Source organism: Muscardinus avellanarius (genome assembly GCF_963383645.1).
Source record: "Muscardinus avellanarius genome assembly, chromosome: 4".
Classification (NCBI taxonomy): domain Eukaryota; kingdom Metazoa; phylum Chordata; class Mammalia; order Rodentia; family Gliridae; genus Muscardinus; species Muscardinus avellanarius.
Genome location: NC_137789.1, coordinates 69,745,530 through 69,764,025, shown reverse-complemented (window position 1 = coordinate 69,764,025; position 18,496 = coordinate 69,745,530). Strand labels below are relative to the sequence as shown.

Genomic DNA, 18,496 nt, shown 5'->3' with positions numbered 1-18,496 from the left:
ATCCAATACAGAACCAAAAGCATGGAAGAATGACAGAATGAGTGAATTTGTTATAGGTCTCCTTCCTAAAGGACTAAGGGAAGGCTTTCCAGAGGGTCCAGTGGTTTTTTTTAGTGTGTGTGTGTGTGTGTGTGTGTGTGTGTGTGTGTGTGTGGTGTGGTACTGGGGATTGAACCTAGGGGCTTTCTACCTCTGAGCCATAACACCAGCTCTTTTTATTATTTGTTTGAAACAGGGTTTTGCTAGGTTGCTGAGAACCTCACTAAGTTGCTGTGGCTGTTCTTGAACCTGTGATCTTCCCATCTGAGCCTCCCAAGTACTGGCATACAACACCACACTGGCTTACCCTTAACTCTTTTTAATTTTAATTTATTATTTGTTTGTTTATTTATTTATTTATTTATTTATTTATTTATTTTTGGTACTGGGGTTCCTGGAAATGCTTATACCTGTGGGCTACACTCCCAGACCTATTTTTATACTTTTTATTTGGAAACAGGGTCTCTTAAGCCAGTGTGGCTGGCTTCTGAACCTGAGCGATCCTCCTGTCTCCCCCTCCCAAGTGCGGGGATTACAAGTATGTGCACCACTCCCGGCTACTTTTTTATTTTGAAATGGACTCTCACTAGGTTTCTGAGTCTCTTTATGTTGCTGAGGCTGGCCTTGAACCTGTGATCTTCCTGTTTCAGTCTTCCAAATACTGAGATTACAGGTGTGTGCCACCACACCCGGTTTAGGATCTATATTTTGAGGGAACTGACTATAGGCTGAGAAAGGGCAGCTCCAAACAGTTACATTTTTTTTTTTTTTTGGTGATACTGGGGTTCCTGGAAGCCCTTCTACCTCCGGGCTACACTCCCAGACCTATTTTTTATATTTCTGAAACAGGGTCTCTTACGCCAGCGCAGCTGGCTTCGAACCTGCGCGATCCTCCTGTCTCCGCCTCCCAAGCGTGGGGATTACAAGCGTGCGCCACCACGCCCGGCCCACACAGTTACATTTTTACAGAATTTTTCTTTCTCCTACCTTTTCTGTTACAAATATGAGACTAAATGGTGCAGGGAGAACTGGCTAACCATTTATCAAAAGATGAATCTAAACCCCTATATCTCACCATGCACAGGAATCAACTCAAGATGGATCAAAGACTTAGAAATTAGACCTGAGACTGTGAAGTTAGTAGAGGAGAGCATAGGCTCAACACTACAACATATTGGCACAGGCAGTAACTTTCTCAACAAAATCTCCAAAGCTCAGGAAATTAAAGCAAGAATTAACAAGTGGGATAGCATCAAACTAAAAAGTTTCTCCTCATCAAAGGAAACTATCAATAACCTAAAGAGGAAGCCTACAGAATAGGAAAAGATCTTTACCAGCCACCACTCTGATAGGGGGCTAATATCCAGAATATACAAAGAGCTCAAAAGACTCTACACTAGCAAAGCAAACAACCCAATCAAGAAATGGGCAAATGAACTAAATAGACACTTCACAAAAGAAGAGATACAAAGGGCCAATAGATACATGAAAAGATGTTCTACATCATTGGCCATCGGGAAGATGCAAATCAAAACTACCCTGAGATTCCATCTAACCCCAGTCAGAGTGGCAAGCATAAAGAAATCAAATAACAAATGCTGGTGAGGATGTGGGGAAAGAGGAACTCTTTTGCACTTTTGGTGGAAGTGCAAACTAGTTCAGCCACTATGGAGATCTGTGTGGAGATTCCTAAGAAAGGTGGGAATAGATCCACCATATGATACAGCTATATCACTCCTGGGTATTTTTCCAAAAGGGTTGAATCCAGAGAACTATAGCAACATATACATAACTATGTTCATAGCAGCACAATTCGTAATAGCCAAAATATGGAACCAACCCAGGTCTTCATCAACAGATGAATGGATTTCAAAACTCTGGGAAATACACACAATGGAATTCTATTCAGCCACAAAGAAGAACAAAATCATATCATTTGCAAGAAGATGGAAAGTCCTGGAGAGCATTATGTTAAGTGAGATCGGCCAAGCACAGAAGGAGAAGGTACATATGTTTCCTCTAATATGCCCAGATTAGGGAACGTAGAGGATATCAGTGGTACTCCAGGTAATGGAGGGGAAATACCAGCAAAGCTTGAATGGAAAGATAGGGGAGGAGGAAGACTGAACTTGATTAATGAGGGTCCACATCTGAATATGTGTAAAATTATGAATATGGCATGGTTACCCTGGACAATCATTGGTGGGAGGGGGGAAGGGAAAACAGGGGTGGGGGTGGGGAGGGCACCAAGTATAGTTTAAATGTATACCATTTATGTTCAATAAAAAAACAAAAAACAAATATGAGACTAGCCACTGCTAATTTTCTTCTTCTCCTCTCTACTTGCCTGCTTCTTTGTGCAAAAGGGTTTACTTCCTTCTACTTGGAAGGTAAGTAACATTTATCCAGTGAAACATGGAATATAGCAGAAATTCATTTCCAGTGTGAGTGGCACCTAAGTTGGCATAGAGGTAGGTCGTAGACAAGGACATGACAGCTTTGGTAACTGCAGATAGACGAAGGCAAGATAAGGGTCTGTATTTTGAGGGATCCAACTATAGGCTTGGAAAGGGCAGCTCTTTACAGTTTCATTTTTACAGAATTTTTCTTTCCTTCTCTTACAAAAAGGATGAAAACGTTTAACCAGATTTATACCACCAACCACCACTTCTGTTTTTGTTTTGTGACTGACAAATATTCCCCAGTTTCCTGCTTTTACATCTTTCTTTACATTGTTAATTTTCAGTATTGGGTTGATATATCCAAATATTTGATTTTTACATGCTAAAAGAGAACCTTTTACTTTTTTTGACAAATTATAACTAGAAGGTACCTGTATGTTTCTTTATTAGGTTTTCATATACATAAAAACTTTGATCTTCTAGTAGAGCCCTACCAATGGCTATCTTTTCTTTTCTTTTTTTTTTTTTTCAGGTCTGGGGATGGAACCCAGGGGCATTTGAACTCTGAGCTATAGCCCCTGACCTATTTTTTATTCTTTATTTTGAAACCGGGTCTCACTGAGTTGCAGAGGGCCTCACTAAGTAGCTGAGGTTGTCTGCGAACAGCGATCCTCTGGTCTCAGCGTCTGGAATGCTGGGATTACAAGTGTGTGCCACCATGCCCGGCCCAGGCCTATCATTTTGTAGAGTGGTATCTGGGAACCTTTGGTTCTGTGTCCCAGTTCATCTCAAACTTACCACACCATTTCACTCTCCAGTTACGATTGGCATCAACTCCACGGCAGTGAAACCTTGAGTTCCTTGACCTTGTTTTTCTCCAAAATCGATCCTAGACACAATTAAGAAAATAATCAAAGAGAAAATCACTTGAAAGGTTATTCACATGCATTTTAGTAGCTTAATCAATGAAGGGGGCTTGATTGATCAATGAAAAGGAGAGTTCCTCTGTAAACTGGAAAACAAACTAGCTGAGCCTGGGGAGGGGAAAGAGACGGGATTCTCAGTGGAGACCTGGGTCCATGCTCCAGTTTCTGCTATGAGCTCCTTGCCTCCCACCTTCTTGTAACCTCATTCCTTCAAAGGCAAAATTGAATGGTTTGGACTAGACCAATGATTTTCCCAATTTATCTGGAAGTCTATTCACATAAATCATATGCAAAAGCAAAATATAAAAGTAAAAACAAAGTAAAGATTGGCTCTCTGATTGAGGAGGAAGTGAAAGCCTCTTTTGCATCTCCAGAATCCCTTAGTGGGCAGGAAGATACCTTCCTGTCCCATGATTGTTTTCTATGACATATCAGTCCTCTTTTCTATTGGGTAGCTGAAGTGACTTACATATGTCCAGCTAAAATGGTATCCATCAACATTCAACACAGGCATGACAAAGAAGTAGAGATGATTCAGCATCTTTCTCATGGCTGGGTCACTCCTATATGTTAGAAGGGCCTAAAAGACAAAAGAGCATTTTTCTTATGCATTGAACCCAAATATAGTTTTTTTGGGGGGATGAGTGTGATAAATCTTCTGTATACATGGATTTCATATGAAATACATTGGGTTAAAAATAATGAGTTTCCATGAACTATACTCTTTGACATCACACCCCCCCCCCCGGAGTACTGTGTATGGAACCCAAGGGCATTCTACCTCCAAGCTACATCCCCAGTCCTCTTTATTCTTTTTACTTTTTAAAAATTTTTTGATACTGTGGATTGAACCCAGAGGTATTCAACCTCCAAACTATACCCCCAGCCCAATTTTTATTTCTTAATTGGAAACAGGGTCTCACTAGATTGCTGAGAGCCTCAATAAGTTGTGGAGGCTAGCTCTGAACATGTGATCCTCCTATCTCAGCCTCCCGAATACTGTCATTAAAAGTGTGTGCCACCATGCCTGGCTATTCTTTTTATTTTGAAACAGGGTCTCACTAAGTAGTGGAGGCCCTATGTTGCTGAGGCTGGGCAGGAAATGTGATCCTCTTATTTCAGTTTGTCATCTCAAGTACTGGGATTACAAATGTGCACTACCACACCAGGCTTGACACCATAGCTTCTTTATTGATACTTTTGTCTGAATTAAATGCTTTAGTATCAATAATATTTTAGCAAAGCTGGTAAGAACAGATTAAGTAAGCAGCTTCTTTCAGTATTTCAGATCTGACTAAAGTTTTAGGCTGATGATGAAGTAACGATGATAGAGATGCTTTCTTATAATTAGTTCACTTTAAACTTCATTTAAACATGCACAAGATAATTACCTCTGTTTACTTGGTATCCTTATATGATACATCACAGTATAGACTAGTTATATATCACTTGGTTGTTTATGTTAAATTGGTACCAAACTCAAGCCTTGGAATTACTGCACAAAGACTTTATTCTTTGCTCCTGACTTTTTAAATAAAAACTTTAATGGAGGCTATAACATCTTTGTCATTTTTATTGTGGCTCCTCTGAAGTCTTATACTGTGACTGGGTTTTACTTAAATTATGCTTGATCTTAGGTATGAAGATTCCACAGGATAGATTTGGACCCAAAGAGAAAAGCATAGGATGTACTAAATCATGTTGAAAAAAACAGACTTTTTTTTTGTGTGTGGTACTGGGGTTCCTGGAAGCCCTTCTGCCTCTGGGCTTCACTTCCAGACCTATTTTATGTTTTTGGAAACAGGGTCTCTTAGCGCTGGCTTCGAACCTGCCCGATCCTCCTGTCTCCGCCTCCCAAGCGCGGGGATTACAAGCATGAGCCACCACGCCCGGCCTGAAAAAAAGACATTTTGAATAACATTTGTTTGTATGGAATCGACTTTTTAAAAAGTTCCTTTAATACAAGTTGTCTGTGTGTAGAATATCTTGGAGGAACACACGGGAAATTTATAACTGTGGTTGCCTCTGTAAAGATGGACTGGGGGACAATGTATGTGATGGAATTTTATTTTCCATTTTATACCCATTTAGATTGAGTTTTTATCAGATTAAAGACATAATTCAAAATAGCTATTTAAAAAAACTCCACTTTATTGAAGTATGACTGATATACAAAAAGTTGCCCTATTTAATGTATACAATCTGTTGAATATGCTGATAAGTATAATCTTGTGAAACCATAGCCACAACCTGTGCCCTAAATGTATCCAATATCTACAAAGGTGTTCTCATATTCTCTTTGTTATTTTTTGCATGGCAAGAACACTCAACATAAAATATACCCTCTTAACAAAACTTTAGATAGACTGACCATAACGTATTGTTAGTTATGGGCACAATACTGAGCAGCAGATACATCTCTAGGACTTACTCATTTTATCACCCAAGCTCTTCCTCTTTGATGGTGCTTCCCCACTCTCCTCTCCCAATTTAACCCTTAACATTTGAATTTTCTTTTACATCTAAGTAGAATCTCTGAACCCATGATAAGCAGTATTCTAGATTTACATGGTGAAAATTCTATTCACAGAGAGGACTATAACAATACAATTTATTAGAAACTATCACTATAAGTCATATTGAATATAGGGGTATATTCAAGAACTTAAGTTAAATACTAGTGTCATTACATATAATTTAAGTACCCATGAGATTGGCCTAAGCTGATTGATAAATAATACAACTCTTTCTTGTCTTCCCTCCTTCTTTTTCTCTCCTTCCTTCCTCCCTCCCTTCCTCCCTCCCTTCCTCCCTCCCTCCCTCCCTCCCTTCCTTCCTTCCTTCCTTCCTTCCTTCCTTCCTTCCTTCCTCTTTCTTTTATGGTACTGGGGATTGAACCCAGGAACATTCTATCTCTGCGCCATACCCTACCCCTCTTTTTTTTAATTTTGCAACAGGGTCTAAGTTGTGGATGGCATTGCTAAATTGCTGAGGCTGGCCTTGAACCTGTAATCATCCTCTCTCATCCTCCCAAGTACTGGGATGACAAGGTGTGCCACCATGCCTGGTTTATTGTTCTCTTTTTAAAGGTTCGGTAATAATTTGTTGGCCAACTAGTTTCAGTGGAGCTTCTATGAATAAGCATTTCTAGTTACTGGGTTTCTATTGTCCAATGCCTCAAACTGGAGGGAAATATCCAGTAATGATCTTTTGTACAAACCCTTGAATTTTGTTTCCCCAATGTTCGGAGGAATCTTCTGCTGGGCAGCACAGAGGCAGTTCTCTGTGACTAGCCACATTCTTCCCTTAAAATGTGGCAGAAGTGGTGGGGAAAGGTTAGGGTAATTTCTCTTTACCCCTTCCTGGCACTTGGCAGGGCCACTTACTCCTCTAATTCCAAACTAGGGATACCTTACCTTTTTCAAGCACAAGTGATATTAATATCTATGTGGCAGACTTGCTAGATGTACAGAAATGATCTCATTTTAGGCTGCCTCTTTCAATGCAAGTGGTCTTCAGACCTTCAAATTTATTTATTTTATAACCACTGAACCCAGGAGCATTCTACCTCTGGGCTACACCTCCAGCACCTTTTTATTTTGGAACAGGGTCTTGCTAAGTTGATGAGGCTGCCCTCAAACCTGCAATACTCCCGTCTCAGTCTTCCAAGTACTGGTATTCCAAGCAGGCCTCTGATCAAAGCTACCACACCCTGATCAGAGCTTCATATTTAAGAGAATATTTCTAACTTCCTTTTAAATTTTAATGTATATATTGACGTTTACAATAGGATGGTATGACAAATAGACACATCTTTGATTTCACAGAGTTACTTTTCTGTGTGTGGCAAGAGCAACTACATCTACTTATTGAATAAAAATTCAAAATACAATTTTTTAAACCATAGTCTCATGCTTTATATTATATCTCTATACTTGTTTGTGTCTGCTATTCTGTATCCTTTGACCTGTATATCCCCCTTTCCTCCCCTATGCCCACCTTGATAATCACTGCTTAATTCTCCATCTTCTCTATCTTTTTAAATACTTAAAAAAAATTTTTTTATTGGTGCACCGTATTCATACATCATAGTGGGATACAAACTTTTGTAGACATACATGCACACATCGCCCAGTCAGCCCCCACCTGATCCCCACCCCATTCCCTCCCCATCCCTCCTTCCCATGCTTGGATTAGTGGTTGATATCTAGTATTATAGCAATTTATCCAAAATTAAAAATGATAATCTCACATAACAGTTTCATTTGTCTGATACCAAGCTTTTGATAACTTAAAGATAACATTTCAATATTTCTTTTTGCTTTCTTTCTTACCAGATAATTTTTTTTATTTTAGGTGAAACTATCATATATTTATATATTTATTTTTCAGAAAAAAAATCTATCCTAATATGGAATATGGACTCTAGATACCCAAAACGATCTCGAAAAAGAACAAAGCTAGAAGATATATATTTTCTGATTTCAAACCATATAAAGCTACAATAATTGAAACAGTGTAGTACTGTTCTAAAAGCAGATATATAAACCATTGGAGTTAAATACAAGCCTAGAGCTAAATTCTTCCATATATTGTCAAGTTGTTTTTGACAAGGTTTCCACGAACATTTGGTGGGGGAAATAATAATCTTTTAACTAAATATTGTTGAAAAATAATAACTACATGAAAAAGAATAAAATTGGACCCGTACCTAATCCCATATACAAATATTAACTCAAAATAGATAAAAGACCTAAATATAAATCTTAAGATTATAAACTTTTAGAAAAAAATCTGGGTCATAAAACCTCACAACATTGAAATTGGCAGCAATTTCTTGGATATGATTTCAATGGCACAGGCAACAGAAGAGTATACAAACTCCCTAAAAAAAAATAATTGTATCTCCAAAGACAATGTAAACAGAGTTAAAAGTTACTGATAGAATGGGATAAAAATATTTCCAAATACTATATCTGAAGGTATATTAATATTCCAAATAGAAATACTAAAAATTAACAACAGTAAAAGCAAACAATACAATTTAAAGATAGGTAAAAGACTAACATAAATAATGAATCTCCACAGATAACTAATCTTAGTTGTCTGTTGGATGGAAAATCTTGTTTCTCTGGTTCTGGTGTGTGTTACCTATTTCTTCTTTGTAGTTAATCTCTTTGAGTATTTTCTATAGTGCTGTTTTTTTTTTTTTGGGTGGTGGTACTGGGGTTCCTGGAAGCCCTTCTACCTACGGTATACACTCCCACGGGCTACACTCCCAGACCTATTTTTTAACATTTTTATGTGGAAACAGAGTCTCTTAAGCCAGTGTGCGCGGCTGGCTCCGAACCAGCGCGATCCTCCTGTCTCCACCTCCCAAGCGTGGGGATTACAAGCGTGTGCCACCACGCCCGGCTATAGTGGTTTTGAAGACATAAATTCCTTGAGTTTCTGTTTGTCATGGACGTTTCTTATTTCTCCATCTAATTTGATAGAAAGTTTTGCTGGGTAGGAAATTTTTGGCTGGAAGTTGTTTTCTTTCAGAGTTTGGAATGTGTTACTCCAAGCCCTTCTGGCTCTCATGACTTGGTTTGGGAAGTCTGGAGTGATTCTAATTGGTTTGCCTCTGAATGTCACTTGGCCCTTTGTTTTTGTTGCCTTTAAGATTCTCTGTTTGGCTTCCACATTGGTCATTTTGACAATTATCTGGCGTGGGGATCCTCTTCTCCGATCCTGTCTAAAGGGAGTTCTATAAGTTTCCTGGACCTGTGTATCGACCTCTTGCTCTACGTTTGGAAAATTTTCTGCTATTACTTCCTTGAAGAGATTGTTGATCCCTTTGGTTTCACCTTCTTTTCCCTCCTCTATTCCAATTATTCTTAGGTTAGCTCTCTTAAAATGGGCCCATATTTCTTCAATGTCAGATTCCTGCTGTCTGATATTTTTTTCTAGATTAGAAACTATGCGTTCATTTTTGGAATGATCATCTTCTAAGAGCGAGATTCTGTTCTCCATGTGGTCTAATTGGTTGTTTGTGCTTTGAATCGAGGCCTTTACTTCATTAATTGCATCCTTTATCTCTTTTTGGCTCTCTCTGAGTTCTTTTCGAAGCACCTCTATTATTTCTACAGTTATTTTCCTGATTTGATCTTCTAGAAATCTCTGATTTTCTGTTTTATCGGGTTCTGATGTTGTGAGGTTGTGGGCATTTATTGCTCCAGTGTTATTCCTTTTTCCCATGATTTCGGAAGTTTGTGCCTTCTCTGAGTTCTTCCTTTGGGTCACTACGACTTCACTTAAGGTGTTCTGGATCTCGAGTCTGTGGTATCTCAGACCTCACTACTCCTTTACTGGGTTGTATCACAGAGTCTCCAACCCAGGCAGTCGATAGAGGCTGCTTTAGACTATGGGGGGTGCCAGGTTGGGCATTCTCCTATGGTGTGATATCTCTGCCACCGCCACTCCCCCACTGGGTCAAGTCCCTGGGAGTGCTGTACTGGGATTTCTCTTCTAGGGGCCGCAATTTGACTCACTGTTTTTGAGTGTGCAGATGGAGCTGTAGTGGACTCGGTGAATTCACTGCTCTTGCCACCGGTGGCAATATGGTGCCGCTGCCATGCCCTCGGCCGTGAGGCTGGCGTATTTTTTCTCTGGTTTTGAGCTCCGCTCTGAGTCCCTGCAGTGTGTGCTAAGCTCAGCCACTGGGAGCTTTAAATGCTCCCTGCACCAAAAAATCCCACCTGGCTGTTCCGTAGCAGCTTACCTTGGCTTGCTGTAGCCATCCAGTGAACTTGCCGCTGCCGCCGGCAGTAAGGCGCTGCTGCCGTGTCCTTGGGCATGAGGCCAGCATATCTTCTCTGTCCCTTGAGCTCCGTTCTGAGTCCCCTTCCTCTCTGGAGCCTGGTGATTTTTTGTTTCTCTGGTGATGGTGTTTTCTGGCAATGAAAGGCGCTGATTTTGTGGTAATGGAGATTGGTTGTTATCGGGGCTCTTAAGCCCCGCTTTTCCTTAAATACTATTTTTAAAGAGTCCACATATCAGTGACATCATGCAATCTTTTTCTTCCTTTGTTTAGATTATTTCACTTAGCATAATGTTCTCCAGTCTTTACTATGTTGTGTCAAATGTTAGGATTTCCATCTCTTTAAGATTCCATATTTTTAAAATATTTTATTTTTTTATTCATCCTTTCACAGACAATAATGTTGTTCTCATATCTTGGCTATTGTGAATGAACATGGGAATGCAGATATCTTTGTGAGGTATTGTTGATTTAATCTCTTTTGGGTATATACTTTGAAGAGGGATTGTTTGGTCATGTGGTAGTTCTAGTGTTACTTTTTTCTTTTTAACACTGGTGGTTGAAACCAGAAACATTCTACCTCTGAGCTACACCCAAATTCCTATTTATTTATTTATTTATTTACTTACAGTACTGGGGAAGGGATCCAGGGGCATTCTATATCTGAGCTACACCCCAGCCCTATTTTTTTCTTATTATTTTGAAACAGGATCTCACTGAGTTCCAAAGGGCCTCACTAAGTAGCTGAGGTTTTCCTGAAACCACGATCCTCCTGTCTCATCCTCCCAAATGCTGGGATTACAAGTGTGCACCACCACACCTGGCTCCCAATTCCTTTTTATTTATTTATTTTGAAACAGGGTCTAGCTAAGTTGGAGGTTGGCCTTGAACCTACAATTCTCCTGTCTCAATTTCCTAAGTATTGGGATTGCAGGTGTGCGTCACCATGCATGGCTTATTTTTAATTTAAGAACCTTCATCTAGGGGAGGGAGGAGAGAGGGAAAATTAATGAAGAAAACACTTCCATTGAAATTATGTGCATGTGTGAGAATACCAATGCCAATCTCAATATCCTGTATGGGGAAGGGGAGGGAGTGGGGAGTGTGTGCATGTGTGTCACGAACTACATTAAGAAGTGAAACTATAATGCACTCATAAATGTATAAAATAAATATAAAAAAGTCAGAATATTCTCCATAGTGGCTGTAACAGTCTATATTCCCACCAAGAGTCTACTAGGGACCAACAGGGTACTTCCCTTTTCTCTGCACTTTAGCTAACGTTTGTTATTATCTCGCTACTCTGTGTGTGTGTGTGTGTGTGTGTGTGTGTGTGTGTGTGTGTGTGTACTGGGGATTGAACCCAGTGGTGTTCTACCAGTGAGCTACATCCCCAGACCCTTTAAAAAATTTGAGACAGCATTTTGCTAAGTTGCCCAGGCTGGCCTCACACTTGCAATCCTCCTGTTTCAGCTTCCATGTAGCTGCGATTACGGGCATGCGCCCTAGTGCTGGCTATTTTTTTTTTTTTTCCTTTTTGAGTACAGCAATTGGAACAGGTGTGAGGTATTATATTATTTGGTTTAATTTGCATTTTCCTGATTATTAGTCAAGTACCCTTTTAATATACATGTTGGCCCTTTTACTTTCTTCTTTGGAGATATGTCCATTTAGGTTTGTTGTCCATTAAGAAAAATCAGGCTATTTGATTTCTTACTATTATAAGAGTTCTTTATAAATTTTGGATATTAACCCATTATCAGATAGGTCATTTATACATTTATTTCCCCTGTCCATAGGTTACCTGTTTATTTTGTTGACTGTTTTCCTTGCTATGCAGTAAGTTTTTACTTTGATGTAAACCTATTTCTTTTTGCCTTTATAGCCTGGGCTTTTGGTGTGATATCAAAATGTCAAGGCTTGGGAGCTTTTTCCCTATGTTCTTTTCTAAGAGTTTTTTTTTTTATTGTTTCAGGTCTTATACTTAGTTTTTTTAAAATCTATTTTGAGTTAATTTTTGCATATGGTATAAAGGTCCAGTTTTATTCATTTACATTTGGAAATCAGATATCCCACCACCAATTATTGAAGAGATTATACTCTCCCCATTTTGACTTTTTGATGCCTTTGTGAAAAATTAGATTGGATTTAATTTTGAACTATTTTGTTCTATTAATTGACATATGTTACTGTTTTTATTCCAGTAGGATACTGTTTAACCTACTAGAGCTTTATAATGTAATTTTAAATCACAAAGTGTGATGCTTCCAAGTTTGTTTTTCTTTCTCAGTTTGCTTTGGCTATTAGGTTGTTTTGTTATTCCATATGAATCTTGGGATTTAAAAAATTTTCTCTGCAGTATGTCTTTGGAATTATGATAGGGAAGTGTTGAATCTTTATATTATTTTGTATAGTATGGATATTTTACCAATATTAAACCTCCTGATACATAAGCATAGGCTATCTTTCCATTTATATCTTCTTCAATTTCTTTCATCAATATTTTATAGTTTCATATAAAAATGTTTCAACTTCTTTGGTTAAATTTGTTCCTATTCTTTTGATGCTACTGTAAATGGGATTTTTTTTTTCAATTTTTAAAAATCTAGGTTGTGTATAGATTGCTGATTTTTTATTTGTTGATTTTATATCTTGCTACTCTACTGAGTTCATTAATTTTAGAGGTTGTTGTATGTATCAAGAATGTTTAGGGATATTCTGCATATAGAATTATGTCATTTACAAATAGAAATATTTTTAGTGTTTCTTTTCAAATTAGGATAGTTTTTATTTTTTTTTTCCTATCTGATTGCTTTCTAGTGCTTTCAGTACTATGTTGAATAGAAATGGTAAGAATGGGCATCCCTATTTTGTATTAGATCTTAGTGAAAAGCTTTTTCAGCGGTTCCCTGTTGATTATGATGTTATATGTGGGGTTTTCATAAATGGCTTTTAGTATATTGAGGAACTTTCCTTCTACACCCAAACTGGTTTTTATTTATTGATTATTTATTTGGTGGTACTGGGGTTCCTAGAAACCCTTCTACCTCCAGGCTACACTCCAAGACCCATTTTATAGTTTTTTATTTTATTTGAAAACAGGGTCTCTTAAGCCAGTTTGGCTGGCTTCAAACCTGCGCAATTCTCCTGTCTCTGCCTCCCAAGCACAGGGATTACAAGCGTGTGCCACCACACCCGGCCTTGTTTTTATTTTTTAATCAAGAAAAGATACTGAACTTTCTCAAATGATTTTTGTCAATCGAGAGATCATGTTTTTATCCTTCAGCCTGTTAATATATCACACTGATTGTGTATTGTATGTTAAACCAGACTTGCATGTCAAGAATAAATTCCATAATAAAGTTTAAGCAAACAGATAAAAAGTGGGGAAGAGCTGAGTGTGGTGGCGCATGCTTGTAATCCCAGCATTCTGGAAGCTGAGACTGGAGGATTGTGGTTCGCGGACAGCTTCAGCTACTTAGTGAGGCCCTCTGCAACTCAGTGAGACCCTGTTTCAAAATAAAGAATAAAAAATAGGGCAGGGTGTGTAGCTTAGAGGTCGAATGCCCCTGGGTTCCATCCCCAGACCTGCAAAAAAAAAAAAAAAAAAAAAAAAGTAGGAAAGAATATTATGCCTATGCACCTACCAACATATATAGATGTGCTAATAAAAATATATTTAAAATTGGTACATTATAGATAAAACTAAAGGTACTCTTTTTTTACTCCTTGATCCCATTATATTTTTCTCCATCAAGATCTTATCTTAATTTTTTTTTCAGTCCTGGGGATGGAACCCAGGGGCATTCTACCTCGAGTTGCACCCTTAGACCTATTTTTTATTCTTTATTTTGAAACAGGTTCTCACTGAGTTGCAAAGGGCCTCACTAAGTAGCTGAGGTTGTCCACAAACCATGATCCTCCTGTCTCAGCCTCCCAAATGTTGGGATTACAAGCGTGTGTCATCACACCTGACTCTTAAATTTGATATTATTGTTCTCATGTAGGAGTGTATGTTTTGCTACATATATAGATTTATGAATATCATATAAAATTGTATGATGAGATAATGATGTGTTAATCTTCATTCTGCCTTTTGCCCAATACACATTTGATATTTATTGAGTTGAAAGTTTATTCATTATAACTGCTAAATTATATTTCAATAGAGGTAAATATACAGCAAATTGGTACCTTATTTTGTTGAACAGTTAGGTTGTATTTGATGTTTCACTGTTACATTGCAATGAACATTCTTGAACATTTCTCCTAGTCATTTATGAAAGTTTTTTTATAACGTAGTTCTAGTAATAGACTTGTTATGGATTTACATGCCCTTAGCTTTACTGTTGCCATTTTTATTAAATCAGAAAATACTTCCATCTATAATAAATCAGAGGGCTTTAACATACTACCTCTGTCAAGTAACAAGTTTATATTTGTGGGTCGAATTCTCTAATGCACTTGGGTCTATATTCATTCAACAAATTCACACCACAGTTTATACAGCATCTGATGATTCTGGTAGAATGTATCTATTAGTGTTGCTCTAGTTAAAAATTATCTTATTTCCCATCCAAGTACTAACCAGGTCTGACCCTGCTTAGCTTCTGTGATCAGATGAGATTGGGTGTGTTCAGTGTGGTATAGTGGTAGAACTATGCTGAGATTCCATCTAACCCCAATCAGAGTGTCAAGCATAAAGAAATCAGATAACAACAAATGCTGGTGAGGATGTGGGGAAAGAGGAACTCTTTTACACTGTTGGTGGAAATGCAAACTAGTTCAGCCACTATGGAGATCTGTGTAGAGATTTCTTAGAAAATTGGGAATATGATCTGGCTTTACCACTCCTGGGTATCTTTCCAAAGGGGTTGAAATCAGAGACCTACAGTAACATATGCATACCTATGTTCATAGCAGCACAATTCGTAAGAGCCAAAATATGGAACCAGCCTAGGTCTCTATCAACAGATGAATGGATTGCAAGATTATGGAAAATATACACAATGGAATTCTACTCAGCCATAAAGAAGAACAAAATCATGTCATTTGCAAGAAGATGGAAAGACTTGGAGAACATTATGTTAAGTGAGTTCAGCCAAGCACAGAAAGAGAAGGGACATATGGTTCTTCTAATATGCCCAAACTAGGGAGTATTAAGAATACCAGAGGGACTCCAGATAATGGAGGGGAAACATCAGCAAAGCTAGAATGGAAGGAGAGGAGAGGAAGAAGGCTGAGGTTGGTTAATGGAGGAGCTACATCCAAATATGTGTAAAAGTATGAATGTAGCATGGTCAACCTGGATACTCATTGTTGGGAGGGGGGAAGAAGTTGGGGGAGGAAGAGGGTACCAAACACAGTCTGAATATATGAATGTATGTCATTTTCAGTATGATCCACATAAAAATATTATCTTGTCTTTTTTTAACCCTTCTCTCTTCACATTAATGTGTGTGTGTATGTGCATGTGTGTGTGCGTGTGTGCGTGTGTGCGTGTGTGTGTGTGTGTGTGTGTGTGTGTGTGTACATGTGTGCTAGGGATTAAACCCAGGGGCATTTTATCCCGAGTTATACCTCCAGCCCATTTTTTTATTTTTTTGAAACAAGATCTCCCTAAATTGTAGAGTCTATTACTAAGGCTGGTTTTGAACCTGCGATCCTCCTGTCTCAGTCTCCTTAGTACTGGGAGTACAGGCATGCGCCACAGTACTTGACTCTGACATTAATTTTGAAACCAAGGTCAATTGGATTAATGACATTCTCATTTACCCTTGGGTTTTTTTTTTTTTACTTTTTTTTTTTTGGTGGTACTGGGGGTGGAATGCAGAGGCTTTCTACCTCCGGGCTATACTCCCAGACCCATTTATATTTTTTATTTTGGAAACAGGGTCTCACTAAGTTGCTGAGAGCCTCACTATGTAGCTGAGGCTGGCTTCGAACCTGTGCGATCCTCCTGTCTCAGCCTCCCAAGAGCAGGGATTACAAGCGTGCGCCACCACGCCCGGCTTTTTTTTTTTTTTTTAATCTTTAACATGTTGCATTTTAACAAATTACTCTTCTTCATGTATGGACATAATGATTTAGTTGTTGTTATGATGAATTTCAATAATAATTTTCTGTTTTTAAACCATCTTGTATTTCTAGGATACACCCATTGGGTTATAACCTGTCAATTTATTTTCTGTATTCTATTCAGGTTGCTAGTACTTATATCTATAATGCAATATGATATAAGCCTATGCTTTCCTTTCTTATTTTGTCCTTGAATGGTTTTGGCATTAGGGTTATAAAACAATTGTGATTCGGGGAGCATTTTACAATATATTTGAAGCTGGATGTGTGGCACCTGTCTGTAATCCCAGTACTTGGGAGGCTAAGACAGGAGGATTGCAGGTTAGAGGACAGCCTCAGCAACTAGTGAGACCCTATTTCAAATAATAAAATAATAATAATAATAATAATAATAATAATAATAATAATGGCTGGTGATATAGGTTAGAGGTAGAATGCCCTTGGGTTAAATCCCCAGTACCATGAAAAAATATATTTATATTTATAAATGATTAGTTCCCTGAAGGGTAGATTTTGGCTCTCAAACTATTTAGGCCTAAAGGAGAAACTCATTAAATATAAAAGAAAAATACAATGGGAGAGCTATATCTTTCCTTTCTATTCCATTATTTTCTGCTCTTTATTTCTTTGTTAACTTTTTTGTCCCCCTCCTTTTTTTGGTGGTACTGGGGTTCCTGGAAACCCTTCTACCTCTGGGCTACACTCCCAAACCTATTTTATATTTTTATTTGGAAACAGGGTCTCTTAAACTAGCGCGGCTGGCTTCGAACCTGTGGGATCCTCCTGTCTCCACCTCCCAAGCACAGGGATTACAAGTGTGTGCCACCATGCCCAGCCTTTTTTGCTCCTTTTCTAATTTCTTGAGTTGAAAGCTTGGCTCACTGATTTGGAAATATTTTTCTGTTTTAATATGTTCACTTCAAAGTATAAATTCCCTGCTGGGTGCTGTGAAGTACACCTGTAATTCTTACTTGTAGGTAGGTTGAGACAGACAGGAGGATCATAAATTTAAGGCTAACCTTAATCTGGACAACATAGCAATACCCTGTCTCAAAATTAAAAATAAGTAAAAGAATGGGGGATATAGCTTAGTGTTAGCGCTCCCCGAGTTCAATACTTAGACACACACACACACATACACACACACACACACACACACCAAACAAAACCTGCTCCATTATAATTCCCTTTTAGTACTACTGTAGTTACATTCTCTATGTTTCACCATTCAGTTATAAATATTGAAAAAATTCCTTGACTTACTTAAATCATGAGTTATTTACAAATGTTTTTGTTTTCAAACATGAGTTTTCAAAGGATTTTTAAAAAATAATTTCTAAAAACTGCATTAAGAATTAGAAAATATGGTCTATATGATGTAGATTCTTTCTGATTCGCTAAGTCTCGCTTTGTGGCCCCATATATAATCAATTTTTGTGAATGTTTCAGTTGTGCATGAAAACAATGTGCAATCTCTTATTATTAAGTATAGATTGTGTCTCTGCGTATTTATGTGTTAATATTAGATTAAGTTTATTATGTTGTTTATGTCACCTATATTTTTCCTAAAAAATTGCCTGCTATTTTAATCATTGGGAGTCCTGATAAAAACTTCTCTTGTGCCAGGTGTGGCAGCACACGCTTGTAATCCCAGCATTTGGGAGGATGAGACAGGCAGACCGAGGTTCACAGACAGCCTCAGCTACTTAGTGAGGTCCTTTGCAACTCAGTGAGACCCTGTTTCAAAATAAAGAATAAAAATTAGGGCAGGGGGTATCGCTCAGAGGTTGAATGCCACTGGGTTCCATCCCCAATATTGTGAAAAACAAAAAAAAACTTCTGTTGTTACTTAGATTTTATGGCTTTTTCTTATATCTTAGCAATTTTTTGCTTTATGTATTTTGAGGCTGTTAATACAATTTTAAAGATCTTCATTTCTAAATAATATATTAATCAAAGAAGCTGTTCCCCTAGTACTCTATTCTGGAATGGATTTAATTTCCAAGACTTGCCAGAATGTGTTCTTCCTCTGACAAATAAGCAGAGTGTCATTGTATTGCATATGCTATATTTGTGATTTTTTTATAACTCTCTAAGAATTGCAGCTATTCTCCATCTGGACAGAAAAAGCAAGAGTGATCATGATGCGATGACTGTTAAATACTGAACAGGATGATTGAGAGACCGTCTTGCTTGAATGATTTAAATAATAGGACACAGATCATTTCTTTTTTATGGTTTAGGTAGGG

General features: G+C 38.0%; 1 protein-coding gene across 1 annotated transcript in view; it reads right to left on the bottom strand.

The window, feature by feature from the left end:
- CPA6 (carboxypeptidase A6) overlaps positions 1-18,496 on the bottom strand; it is a gene marked incomplete at its 3' end in the record, with an annotated part of 380,639 nt that overhangs the window by 52,487 nt on the left and 309,656 nt on the right. The window contains exons 7-8 of the mRNA XM_080695007.1: positions 3,837-3,947; positions 3,240-3,330 (exon numbers count right to left, since the gene is read on the bottom strand). Coding sequence (XP_080551133.1) covers positions 3,240-3,330; positions 3,837-3,947 — 202 coding nt within the window. The remainder of the gene's footprint in view (positions 1-3,239; positions 3,331-3,836; positions 3,948-18,496) is intronic.